Source organism: Electrophorus electricus, chromosome 9 (assembly GCF_013358815.1).
Source record: "Electrophorus electricus isolate fEleEle1 chromosome 9, fEleEle1.pri, whole genome shotgun sequence".
In the NCBI taxonomy this organism is placed as follows: domain Eukaryota; kingdom Metazoa; phylum Chordata; class Actinopteri; order Gymnotiformes; family Gymnotidae; genus Electrophorus; species Electrophorus electricus.
This window is the reverse complement of record NC_049543.1, coordinates 11,339,564-11,355,000: the sequence shown is the minus strand read 5'-3', so window position 1 is coordinate 11,355,000 and position 15,437 is coordinate 11,339,564. Positions and strand designations below refer to the sequence as shown.

The window sequence follows — 15,437 nt, the reverse complement described above, 5'->3', positions numbered from 1 at the left end:
ACACACATGCACCTTTAATTGTACTGCATTTGACAGACACACTTATCCAGTTTCTCACACATAGACATGTCCTGTGTCTTTCCCTGTCGGTCTGGTCCTGGATGTCCAGGAGGAGCAAACTCCGCTCCATATCGCGTCCAGGCTGGGTCAGACGGAGATAGTGCAGTTGCTCCTCCATCACATGGCCCACCCAGATGCTGCCACCACCAATGGATACACACCCCTCCACATCGCAGCCAGGGAGGGACAGCTACACACAGCTGCTGTGCTGCTGGAGGCAGGAGCCTCACACTCACTCGCTACCAAGGTGCATACACACACGTACACACACATACATATATGCTAGGTAGCACCTTGCAGACCCGCAGGGCAGTCTTATGACTCATGATGAATAGCACACGACACACATGTGTTTAAATACTCCTGATCAATAGCACATGGCACACAGGTGTTTAAATACTGATGATCAATAGCACATGGCACACAGGTGTTTAAATACTCTTGATGAATAGCACATGGCACACAGGTGTTTAAATACTCTTGATGAATAGCACATGGCACACAGGTGTTTAAATAATCTTGATCAAAGAAGATTGAACAAAGAACATTCCCTCTCGATAATCTGTGGAAAAAATTCCCACTCCTGGACTTCAGCACCAGAAGGACGATTCCCAGCGAACCTGTACAGAGGATTGTGTACTGTGTGTGTAACATTGGATTGTGTACAGTGTGTGTAACACTGGATTGTGTACCATGTGTGTAACGCAGGATTGTGTACTGTGTGTGTAACATAGGATTGTGTACTGTGTGTGTAACACAGGATTGTGTACAGTGTGTGTAACACTGGATTGTGTACAGTGTGTGTGACACTGGATTGTGTACAGTGTGTGTGAGTGTTGACTGTGTTTGGTTCACAGAAAGGGTTCACTCCTCTCCATGTTGCTGCTAAATACGGAAGCCTGGAGGTGGCCAAACTTCTCCTGCAGCGCAGAGCCATGCCTGACCATGCTGGAAAGGTGGAAGTCAGAAACACTTATTTACTGAGTGTGTGTGGATGTGTGTTTGTATTTACTCTGTGTGTGTGTGTGAATGTCTTGTTGGAGGGTCTGGGGTATTTACCCAGATGTTAGTTCCAAATGTGTATGTCTTTCTCTTCTCAAGGTCTCTTGAATTGCAGTTTTTCAGCTTTTACTGAGTTTCCTTTAACCCCCCCCTCACACACACACACACACACACACATATTCTCTCTCACTTGTTCACTCTCTGTCTCTCTTTCTCTCTCACACACACACATATTCTCTCTAACTTGTTCTCTCTCTCTCTCTCTCTCTCTCTCTCTGTTTGTCACTCCCTCAGAATGGCCTCACTCCTCTTCATGTTGCTGCTCACTATGATAACCAGCAGATGGCGCTGTTGTTACTGGAGAAGGGTGCCTCCCCACACACCACAGCACAGGTGATATACCACAGATGTTCACTATATACACGGTTGCTCACAAATAAACCACTAATTTATAAAAATTAATATATAAATTAGCCACTAATATATAGATCAATCACTACTATATAAATAAACTACTAATATATAAATAAATCACTAATATACAAATAAAAAACTAATATATAAATAAATCACTAATACATAACTAAATCACTAATATATAAACAAACTATTAATATATAAATAAACTATTAATATATAAATAAACCACTAATCTATAAATAAATAAACTTCTAATATATAAATAAACCACTAATATTTAACTAAACTACTATTATATAATTAAATCGCTAATATATAAAATACTAATATATAAATAAACCACAAATATATAATTAAATCACTAATATATAAATAAACAACAACACACACAGGTTATAAACTGATTCCTATTCAAACACAGGAGGTTATAAACTGATTCAAATTCACACACAGAGGTTCTAAACTGATTCAAATTCAAACATAGAGGTTATGGTCTGCTTCATATTCATACACAGGAGGTTCTAAACTGATTCATATTCACACACAGAGGTTATAAATTGATTTATATTCACACACAGGTTATAAACTGATTCATATACACACTCAGAAGTTATGAACTGATTCATATTCAAATACAGAGGTTATGAACTGATTCATATTCACACACAGAGGTTATAAATTGATTCATATTCACACACACACAAAGCAACACACTGAACACCAATTCTGAAGTGGCCACAGGGCCCTGGATGCTGTTTTATAAGGATACAAGTGACTGTTAATCTGGTTCTTTTATGAGTTATTATTCTCTGATTACTCTTATTCTGCCTGACAAGGTACAGTGTGCTTTTGGGTTCCATGGAGTTGGATTTGTCTCCTGTGTGTGTGTGTGTGTGTGTAGAATGGCTATACTCCTCTGCACATCGCTGTGAAAAAGAATCAGCTGCAGGCAGCATCAGCACTGTTGCAAGGGGGGGCTAAGCCTGGAGCTGTGACACGGCAGGGCGTGACCCCGCTCCACCTTGCTGCCCAGGAGGGTCACCCCAACATGGCCACCCTGTTGCTGGAGAGAGGGGCACATGTAAACGCACCCACCAAGGTGAGAGCAGACCAGATCAGAGCAGAGCAGAGCAGCACCCCTCCAACACACCCCTCCAACACACCCCTCCAACACCCCTCTACACACACCTCTACACACACCTCTACACACACCTCTACACACCCCTCTACACACACCATTACACACACCTCTACACACACCTCTACACACACCCCTCCAACACACCCCTCCAACCTACCCCTCCAACACCCCTCTACACACACCTCTACACACACCATTACACACACCATTACACACACCTCTACACACACCTCTACACACACCATTACACACACCTCTACACACACCTCTACACACACCCCTCCAACACCCCTCCAACACCCCTCTACACACACCTCTACACACACCCCTCCAACCTACCCCTCCAACACACCTCTGCACACACCTCTACACACACCCCTCCAACCTACCCCTCCAACACACCTCTACACACACCTCTACACACACCTCTACACACACCCCTCCAACACACCCCTCCAACACACCTCTACACACCCCTCTACACACACCTCTACACACACCTCTACACACACCCCTCCAACACACCTCTACACACACCTCTACACACCCCTCCAACACACCCCTCCAACCTACCCCTCCAACACCCCTCTACACACCCCTCTACACACACCTCTACACATACCCCTCCAACACACCTCTACACACACCTCTACACACACCCCTCTACACACACCTCTACACACACCTCTACACACACCTCTACACACACCCCTCCAACCTACCCCTCCAACACACCTCTACACACACCTCTACACACACCCCTCCAACACACCATTACACACACCTCTACACACACCCCTACACACACCTCTACACACACCCCTCCAACCTACCCCTCCAACACACCTCTACACACACCTCTACACACACCCCTCCAACACACCCCTACACACACCTCTACACACACCATTACACACACCTCTACACACACCTCTACACACACCCCTCCAACACACCATTACACACACCTCTACACACACCCCTACACACACCTCTACACACACCCCTCCAACCTACCCCTCCAACACACCTCTACACACACCTCTACACACACCCCTCCAACACACCCCTACACACACCTCTACACACACCATTACACACACCTCTACACACACCTCTACACACACCATTGCACACACCTCTACACACACCTCTACACACACCATTACACACACCTCTACACACACCTCTACACACACCCCTCCAACCTACCCCTCCAACACACCTCTACACACACCTCTACACACACCCCTCCAACACACCCCTACACACACCTCTACACACACCATTACACACACCTCTACACACACCTCTACACACACCTCTACACACACCATTGCACACACCTCTACACACACCTCTACACACACCTTTACACACACCTCTACACACACCATTACACACACCTCTACACACACCTCTACACACACCTCTACACACACCATTGCACACACCTCTACACACACCTCTACACACACCTTTACACACACCTTTACACACACCTCTACAGACAGTGTTACACACGCCTTTACACCCTGTGCTTCAGTTAGCAAAACACTACCTCTCTTTTTCTCTTTCTCTCCCTCTCTCCCTTTCTCCCTCATTCTCTCGTTCTTCCCTTTCTTGCTGTCAGAGTGGTCTGACGTCTCTCCACCTCAGCGCCCAGGAGGACAGAGTGAATGTGGCTGAGATTCTGGTTGAAAATGGTGCTAACTTAGACCACCAGACAAAGGTAAGGACACACACACACACACATTTACATTTATTTATAAAAGTTTGACAAGGCACGATACCCCAGTATAAAAACATAGTTTTTAAACAGTGAAACATGAAATGTGCCAAACATTACAACAGCTTAACATCATAAACAGAAACACTGAATTAATAACAAAAAACATAAATCATTTAAAAAGCATCTTAAGAACACGAGGAATAAAAAATGTTCATGTCAGTGTTCATGGATTCTTTTTTTTTTTTTGCTGACGTTCAACATTGTTGCTTGAATGTGTGAATGCGACTTACTGGTGGAGGAGACGTCTCCTCAACAAATAAGTTAAAAATATTTAAATATATTTTCCATAAATCCCTATAACTCTGTTTAAACTCATTCTACATATAACTTGTGTTAAGATGCTGCCACCTGCCGCCACCACCAGGGGGAGCTCCAGCTCTGGCAGCCCTCCCCAACCCCCTTTCCTGTGCTAATGGTGTCATCTGTAGCGTCAGGGCAAGACTGTCACAGGCAGCTGTCAGAGTTCTGGAAAATTAGGTCAGACTAATGGGATAGTCAGTAAAATGATGACCTACTAATTTGATATAATATGACATGTTATTAGGATCGTATTAATATGATATTAATTTGAGGCACCAACTAAAGCTAATGAGATAAAGATTTTTCACAGGACATTAGTAAACACACAAAACAACCAATCCTGTCCTCCACAGAAAACAACCAATTCTGTCTTCCATAGACAACAACCAATCCTGTCCTCCACAGAAAACAACCAATCCTGTCCTCCACAGAAAACAACCAATCCTGTCCTCCACAGAAAACAACCAATCCTGTCCTCCACAGAAAACAACCAATTCTGTCCTCCATAGACAACAACCAATCCTGTACTCCACAGAAAACAACCAATTCTGTCCTCCATAGAGAACAACCAACCCTGTTCTCCATAGACAACAACCAATCCTGTCCTCCACAGAAAACAACCAATCCTGTCCTCCACAGAAAACAACCAATCCTGTCCTCCACAGAAAACAACCAATCCTGTCCTCCATAGACAACAACCAACCCTGTCCTCCATAGACAACAACCAACCCTGTTCTCCATAGACAACAACCAACCCTGTTCTCCACAGAAAACAACCAATCCTGTCCTCCATAGACAACAACCAATCCTGTCCTCCATAGACAACAACCAACCCTGTTCTCCATAGACAACAACCAACCCTGTTCTCCATAGACAACAACCAACCCTGTCCTCCACAGAAAACAACCGATCCTGTCCTTTTTCCAGTTTTGCCTGAAGTGCTTCAAATGAAGCTCTTTTTGAGACCTGGAGGTTGAAGTTGAGGTTGAGTGTTTGATCCAGTTAAGGTGCCTTGCCTGATCCTGTGTGTTTCTCTGGTGTTGTCATTCCTGTCTTCTCATCTCTCCAGTTGGGTTACACACCTCTGATCGTGGCATGTCATCATGGAAATGTCAAAATGGTCAACTTCCTTTTACAACATGGAGCAACTGTCAACGCCAAGACCAGAGTAAGAGATCACTCGCAGTTCAGTTTAGTCACTGGGCCAATGATTGGGTGCTTCGGTGGGGCTTGGAAATGGTGTGTGTGTGTGTGTGTGTCTCTGTGTCTGTCTGATGGGGGCATGTGTGTTTGATGTTTTTTGTGTTTCTTGCTGTGTTTCTATTGTTCTGTGTTACTGACTGCATGTTTTTCTGTGTTTTTTGTGTGTATGCATTGTGTGTGTATGAATGCATTGTCTGTATTGTTTTTCTAATTGTGTGCATGCATTGTTTTGTGTTTTTTCTGACTGAATTTCTGACTGTTTCTGTGTTTATTATTGTGTATTTATTATTATTATTGTGTGTGTGTGTATGTGTTTCTGTGTTTATTATTGTGTATTTATTATTGTGACGTATAACAGGTTAAGGAGGATGCGGGGACGAGGCACGTGAAACAGAACATACGTTTTAATCATAAGCACAACTCAACACACATAAACACACTACATGGGTCAAACACCGACAACCTTGACGATACGACACGAGACTTATATACACTCATGACAATTGCACACAACAAGGATCAGGTGCACAACACAAGAGGGCGTGGCAATACGGACACGCACAGACACGCACTCATCGTAATCAGGACAGACACGGTAACAGGGACAGGCACATGAACAACACCACACATATTCAATAGTCCGGGGAAAGAGGAAGGAACTCCAGCCAGTCCCCCAGTCGTTGGCTGGGTCAAAGACTGTCCAGCCTGGCGGAAAGTGTCCCTCCCCAGACTAGGTAGCGGCGACTGTCCCGGTTCAGGTACCGGTGCCGCTGCCTTTTTGCCTGTACGAGGCGCATATGCTCTAGAGCTCCTCGCCTCAGGCGGGGGAGTGTCCATATTTGACAACAGTGCCTCCCTCCTAGCCGCCCGTGTTAGCCAGCTCGCACCTGGGCGGCGTGCCCTGGACGGTGCCTTGGGTGCTGGTGTCTCCTTGCTCTCTGAGCTTTTGGCGTCGCCTTGGGAGGGAAGATCCCTATGAGGGTACTCTTCTACCTCCATAGGAGCTTCCTCCTCACAATCGGAACCCCTTTCCGACTGCAGACAGACGTCGCTGCACTCCTGTGTCTCCATACTCTGTGTCTCCCATACGATCGTCCAGGTAGGGATCGTAGGACCCGGCAGAGTCCATCTCCGAGTACCGGTCCTCCTGGACCGGCTGCTCTCCGCAGGACTCTGCACCGTCCGATCCCGGACCATACACAGCGCCCCCCCAAACTCGATCGGCGGGTTCATCCCCTCCGGTAACTCCATGAAGCGAGGCCAGGATGAGGGAAGGTCTGACCGCTGGAATGTAGGGGTCCACAGTGTCTGACTCCGAGGACTGGAAATCGTTATACCAGTCCCGGTCGTCCGCCGGGGTTCCGTATGACTCCCCTGCTTCCACCCCAGGAGTCAGGAGGGTGCCCAAGAACACGGGAGACCTCGCTGCATGTGCTGTGGGAGGGTCTTGACTTCCTTGCCTCCCCTCCTTCTTATTGCCTTTCCCAGGCATCCTCGGTCGGTCGGTGTTTCTGTGACGTTTAACGGGTTGAGGATGCGGGGACGAGGCACGTGAAACAGAACATACGTTTTAATCATAAGCACAACTCAACACACATGAACACACTACTTGGGTCAAACACCGACAACCTTGACGATACGACACGAGACTTATATACACTCATGACAATTGCACACAACAAGGATCAGGTGCACAACGCAAGAGGGCGTGGCAATACGGACACGCACAGACACGCACACGCACACATTTGAGGGGAGCGGGGCCGTACCGTGACAATTATTGTGTGTGTGTTTCTGTGTTTATTATTGTGTATTTATTATTGTGTGTGTGTGTTTCTGTGTTCATTATTGTGTATTTATTATTATTGTGTGTGTGTGTGTGTATGTGTTTCTGACTGTGTTTCTGTGTTTATTATTGTGTATTTATTATAATTGTGTGTGTGTTTCTGTGTTCATTATTGTGTATTTATTATTATTGTGTGTTTGTGTTTATTATTGTGTATTTATTATTATTGTGTGTGTATGTGTTTCTGTGTTTATTATTGTGTATTTATTATTATTGTGGGTGTGTTTCTGTGTTCATTATTGTGTATTTATTATTATTGTGTGTGTTTGTGTTTATGATAGTTTGTTTATTATTATTGTGTGTGTTTGTGTTTATGATAGTTTGTTTATTATTATTGTATGTGTGTTTCTGCAGAATGGCTACACGCCTCTTCACCAAGCAGCCCAGCAAGGGAACACACACATAATCAACATTCTACTACAGCATGGTGCAAAGCCTAATGCTCTTACTATGGTAACACACACACACACACACACGCACACATACTCACACACACACACACACACACACACACACACACACACACACACACACACACTGACATGTCTGTGTTATAGAACGGGAACACTGCCCTCTCCATTGCCAAGCGTCTCGGCTACATCTCCGTAGTGGATACTCTGAAAGTCGTCACAGAGGAGATCGTTACCACGACAACTGTGAGTAACCACACACACACCCATTCTGAGTTGGGCCAGGTAAGTGTCCTGTGTTGTGGATGCTCTACACACACTGACACCTGTGCTGTTGTGGGGGATGTGTAGACTTGCTGGAGGATAAGTGTGGAGCTCCAAACATGCTCTCAGAACCTGTAGATCCTCCACAGTGCTGCTGGAGGGTGAGCATGGAGATCCAAACATGCTCTCAGAACATGTTGATCCTCCACAGTCCTGTTGGAAGGTGAGCATGGAGATCCAAACATGCTCTAAGAACCTGTAGATCCTCCACAGTGCTGCTGGAGGGTGAGCATGGAGATCCAAACATGCTCTCAGAACATGTAGATCCTCCACAGTGCTGATGGAGGGTGAGCATGGAGATCCAAACATGCTCTCAGAACATGTAGATCCTCCACAGTGCTGCTGGAAGGTGAGCATGGAGCTCCAAACATGCTCTCAGAACATGTAGATCCTCCACAGTCCTGCTGGAGGGTGAGCATGGAGCTCCAAACATGCTCTAAGAACCTGTAGATCCTCCACAGTCCTGCTGGAGGGTGAGCATGGAGATCCAAACATGCTCTCAGAACATGTAGATCCTCCACAGTCCTGTTGGAAGGTGAGCATGGAGATCCAAACATGCTCTCAGAACCTGTAGATCCTCCACAGTGCTGCTGGAGGGTGAGCATGGAGCTCCAAACATGCTCTCAGAACCTGTAGATCCTCTACAGACCTGAACTGAACACAGCATTCATGTTTTTGTCCTATATAGATTTTCTCAGAACTGTCTGGTGTTCAGAAAAATATTAATATGGTTAATATCAGTATTGTTTATATTGTTCCTGTTGTTCAGTGTGTTAATTTTGGTTGTGTTGCTCAGTGTTAATGTTGGTTATGGTGTTCAGTGTTAATGTTGGTCGTGATGTTCATTGTGTTAATGTTGGTCGTGGTGTGCGGTAATGCTGATCGTTTGCTGTTAATTATCTGCTCTTGATGTTCTACAGACGGTAACAGAAAAGCACAAATTGAATGTTCCAGAAACAATGACTGAAGTTCTAGATGTTTCTGATGAGGAAGGTGAGTGTCTCTGTTCTGTGATTGGTTAAAGATAAATGTGCTCAAAAATGTACATAACTAACTCTGGCTAAATAACTCAACCAGCATGTAAATTCTAACATTTGTAATCTGTATGATTGAGTCCAATTTTCCAAAAGCATTGTAGTGTTTCACTCGTCTCTTTATCAGTTATCAGTAACCCACATCTGCAGTGTAGTGGAGTTACCGGTCTCACTAAACACTGTGATACACACCCCACATCTGCAGTGTAGTGGGGTTATAGGTCTCACTAAACACTGTGATACACACCCCACATCTGCAGTGTAGTGGGGTTATAGGTCTCACTAAACACTGATACACACCCTACATCTGCAGTGCAGTGGAGTTACTGGCCTCACTAAACACTGTGATACACACCCCACATCTTCAGTGTAGTGGGGTTATAGGTCTCACTAAACACTGATACACACCCCACATCTGCAGTGCAGTGGAGTTACTGGCCTCACTAAACACTGTGATACACACCCCACATCTTCAGTGTAGTGGGGTTATAGGTCTCACTAAACACTGATACACACCCCACATCTGCAGTGCAGTGGAGTTACTGGCCTCACTAAACACTGATACACACCCCACATCTTCAGTGTAGTGGGATATTTAACAACAGTGTGTATGTATGTGTGTTCACACAGGCGAGGACACTATGACAGGTGATGGTGGTGAGTATCTCAGAGCAGAGGACCTCAGAGAGCTGGGCGATGACTCTCTACACGGACAATACCTGGATGGCATGAGCTACCTCAGCCACAACCTGGACAGGTACACACACTCTAGAACCACACACACATGCACACACTCTAGAACTGCACACACATGCACACACACTAGAACTGCACACACATGCAAACACTAGAACCACCCACCCATGCACACACTCTTGAACAGATCCTCTCACTCATACACAAACAGCCTTGGATGGCTAACCTCTCTAGGTCATACACACACACACACATGCAAAGCCCTGGATAGCTAACCTCAGCAGTTCATACACACACACACACAAAGCCCTGGATAGCTAACCTCTCTAGGTCATACACGCACACACATACACACACACACAAAGCCCTGGCTAGCTAACCTCTGCAGGTCATACACACACACACACACATGCACAGCCCTGGATAGCTAACCTCAGCAGGTCATACACACACACACACACACAAAGCCCTGGATAGCTAACTTCTCTAGGTCATACACACACACACAAAGCCCTGGCTAGCTAACCTCTGCAGGTCATACACACACACACACACTCACACAAAGCCCTGGATAACTAACCTCTCTCTAGGTCATACACACACACACATACACACACACACACACACACACACACAAAGCGCTGGATAGCTAACCTCTGCAGGTCATACAAACACACACACACAAAGCCCTGGATAGCTAACCTCTGCAGGTCATACAAACACACACACAAAGTCCTGGATAGCTAACTTCTCTAGGTCATACACACACACACAAAGCCCTGGCTAGCTAACCTTTGCAGGTCATACACACACACACACACGCAAAGCCCTGGATAGCTAACCTCAGCAGGTCATACACACACACACACACACACACACACTCACACAAAGTCCTGGATAGCTAACCTCTGCAGGTGTTTCTCTCAAAGGGTCCACCAGACTCCACCCCATCTACCTTACCAGAGGGAGGGAGTTTTGATCGAAGATATGATCTCCAGTCACCAGGTACAGAAGACATACACTCCACACCAGATACACACTCCACATCAGGTACAGACCAGGTACACACTCCACACCAGGTACACACAAGGTACACACCAGGTACACACAAGGTATGTACTACACACCAGGTACTCACCAGGTACACGCTCCACACCAGGTACACACCAGGTACACACTCCAAACCAGGTACACACGAGGTATACACTCCACACCAGGTACACACTCCACAACAGGTACACACCAGATACTCACCATGTACACACTCCACACCAGGTACGCACCAGGTATACATGCCAGGTACATACTCCACACCAGGTACACACTAGATACACACCAGGTACACACAAGGTACGTACTACACACCAGGTTCACACAAGGTACATAATACACACCATGTACACACCACGTAGTCACCAGGTACACCCCCAGGTACATCCTCCATCTGTGTCATAAGTACTGGTGTAAGTAGTTTCAGCTCAGCTGGAGTATCAGGTACACATATAACAGTCACTTAGTAAGACATGATCACCTCCATCCACCAGGTGGAGGTACTTACTCCATCCTACTGTGTAAAAGAAGATACAACCATTTAATTACTTCCTAACTCTAAACACAGTTTGATACTTGTCCCTGAAGCTCTTCATAGGAGTGGTAGTGGGGGTTTAACCATTACAGGATGTGAATTCCTGAAAGTGGTCTTAGCTTCAATCATCTTATCTCTGAATTACTGGAAGGCTGTGGTTAAGGTTGGTAATATCAGGGGTGTGGTTAGGGTTGGTAAGGTCAGTATCAGGGGTGTGGTTAGGGTTGGTAAGGTCAGTATCAGGGGTGTGGTAAGGGTTGGTAAGGTCAGTATCAGGGGTGTGGTTAGGGTGGTAAGGTCAGTATCGGGTGTGGTTAGGGTTGGTAAGGTCAGTAGCAAGGGTGTGGTTAGGGTGGTAAGGTCAGTATCGGGTGTGGTTAGGGTTGGTAAGGTCAGTATCAGGGGTGTGGTTAGGGTTGGTAAGGTCAGTATCAGGGGTGTGGTTAGGGTGGTAAGGTCAGTATCGGGTGTGGTTACGGTTGGTAAGGTCAGTATCAGGGGTGTGGTTAGGGTGGTAAGGTCAGTATCAGGGGTGTGGTTAGGGTTGGTAAGGTCAGTATCAGGGGTGTGGTTAGGGTTGGTAAGGTCAGTATCAGGGGTGTGGTTAGGGTTGGTAAGGTCAGTATCAGGTGTGTGGTTAGGGTTGGTAAGGTCAGCATCAGGGGTTGTGGTTAGGGTTGGTAAGGTCAGTATCAGGGGTGTGGTTAGGGTTGGTAAGGTCAGTATCAGGGGTGTGGTTAGGGTTGGTAAGGTCAGTATCAGGGGTGTGGTTAGGGTTGGTAAGGTCAGTATCAGGGGTGACTGTGTTGTCTGTTGGCAGGTGTCTGCTCTCTCCAGAGAGAATGAAAGAGATTCGTTTCGGCTGAGCTGGGGAGCAGAACACCTAGATAACGTAGTGTTAACCAACACACTGCTGCAGTCTGGGTCAGTAAACACACAACCCCACATTACACACTGCTGCACACAAACCCCACATTACACACTGCTACACAGAAACCCCACATTACACACTGCTACACACAAACCCCACATTACACACTGCTACACAGAAACCCCACATTACACACTGCTACGCACAAACCCCACGTTACACACTGCTACGCACAAACCCCACATTACAAACTGCTACACACAAACCCCACATTACACACTGCTACACACAAACCCCACATTACACACTGCTACACACAAACCCCCACATTACACACTGCTACGCACAGACCCCCACATTACACACTGCTATGCACAAACCCCCACATTACACACTGCTACACACAAACCCCACATTACACACTGCTACACACTGCTACACACAAACCCCACATTACACACTGCTACACACAAACCCCATATTACATACTGCTACGCACAAACCCCCACATTACAGACTGCTACACACAATCTCCACATTACACACTGCTACACAGAAACCCCACATTACACACTGCTACACACAAACCCCACATTACACACTGCTACAAACCCCACATTACACACTGCTACACACAAACCCCACATTACACACTGCTACACACAAACCCCACATTACACACTGCTACGCACAAACCCCCACATTACACACTGCTACACACAATCTCCACATTACACACTGCTACACACAAACCCCACATTACACACTGCTACACACAAACCCCACATTACACACTGCTACAAACCCCACATTACACACTGCTACACACAAACCCCACATTACACACTGCTACACACAAACCCCACATTACACACTGATACAAACCCCACATTACACACTGCTACAAACCCCACATTACACACTGCTACACACAAACCCCACATTACACACTGATACAAACCCCACATTACACACTGCTACACACAAACCCCACATTACACACTGCTACACACAAACCCCACATTACACACTGCTACACACAAACCCCACATTACACACTGCTACAAACCCCACATTACACACTGCTACACACAAACCCCACATTACACACTGCTACACACAAACCCCACATTACACACTGATACAAACCCCACATTACACACTGCTACACACAAACCCCACATTACACACTGCTACACACAAACCCCACATTACACACTGCTACACACAATCTCCACATTACACACTGCTACACACAATCTCCACATTACACACTGCTACACACAATCTCCACATTACACACTGCTACACACAAACCCCACATTACACACTGCTACACACAAACCCCACATTACACACTGCTACAAACCCCACATTACACACTGCTACACACAAACCCCACATTACACACTGCTACACACAAACCCCACATTACACACTGCTACGCACAAACCCCCACATTACACACTGCTACACACAATCTCCACATTACACACTGCTACACACAAACCCCACATTACACACTGCTACACACAAACCCCACATTACACACTGCTACACACAAACCCCACATTACACACTGCTACAAACCCCACATTACACACTGCTACACACAAACCCCACATTACACACTGCTACACACAAACCCCACATTACACACTGATACAAACCCCACATTACACACTGCTACAAACCCCACATTACACACTGCTACACACAAACCCCACATTACACACTGATACAAACCCCACATTACACACTGCTACACACAAACCCCACATTACACACTGCTACACACAAACCCCACATTACACACTGCTACACATAAACCCCACATTACACACTGCTACAAACCCCACATTACACACTGCTACACACAAACCCCACATTACACACTGCTACACACAAACCCCACATTACACACTGATACAAACCCCACATTACACACTGCTACACACAAACCCCACATTACACACTGCTACACACAAACCCCACATTACACACTGCTACACACAAACCCCACATTACACACTGCTACACACAAACCCCACATTACACACTGCTACACACAATCTCCACATTACACACTGCTACACACAATCTCCACATTACACACTGCTACACACAAACCCCACATTACACACTGCTGCACACAAACCCCACATTACACACTGCTACACACAATCTCCACATTACACACTGCTACACACAAACCCCACATTACACACTGCTACACACAAACCCCACATTACACACTGCTACACACAATCTCCACATTACACACTGCTACACACAAACCCCACATTACACACTGCTACACACAAACCCCACATTACACACTGCTACACACAATCTCCACATTACACACTGCTACACACAAACCCCACATTACACACTGCTACACACAAACCCCACATTACACACTGATACAAACCCCACATTACACACTGCTACAAACCCCACATTACACACTGCTACACACAAACCCCACATTACACACTGCTACACACAAACCCCACATTACACACTGCTACACACAAACCCCACATTACACACTGATACAAACCCCACATTACACACTGCTACACACAAACCCCACATTACACACTGCTACACACAAACCCCACATTACACACTGCTACACACAAACCCCACATTACACACTGCTACAAACCCCACATTACACACTGCTACACACAAACCCCACATTACACACTGCTACACACAAACCCCACATTACACACTGATACAAA

At 46.0% G+C, this 15,437-nt stretch overlaps 1 protein-coding gene across 1 annotated transcript in view; it reads left to right on the top strand.

Annotated features, from left to right (window-relative positions):
• Positions 1–15,437, top strand: part of ank2a (ankyrin 2a, neuronal) — an 82,557-nt gene that overhangs the window by 28,613 nt on the left and 38,507 nt on the right. Inside the window, exons 16-27 of the mRNA XM_035530027.1 lie at positions 110–307; positions 918–1,016; positions 1,357–1,455; positions 2,384–2,581; positions 4,257–4,355; positions 5,785–5,883; positions 8,119–8,217; positions 8,322–8,420; positions 9,419–9,491; positions 10,163–10,289; positions 11,158–11,233; positions 12,634–12,737. Coding sequence (XP_035385920.1) covers positions 110–307; positions 918–1,016; positions 1,357–1,455; positions 2,384–2,581; positions 4,257–4,355; positions 5,785–5,883; positions 8,119–8,217; positions 8,322–8,420; positions 9,419–9,491; positions 10,163–10,289; positions 11,158–11,233; positions 12,634–12,737 — 1,370 coding nt within the window. The remainder of the gene's footprint in view (positions 1–109; positions 308–917; positions 1,017–1,356; positions 1,456–2,383; positions 2,582–4,256; positions 4,356–5,784; positions 5,884–8,118; positions 8,218–8,321; positions 8,421–9,418; positions 9,492–10,162; positions 10,290–11,157; positions 11,234–12,633; positions 12,738–15,437) is intronic.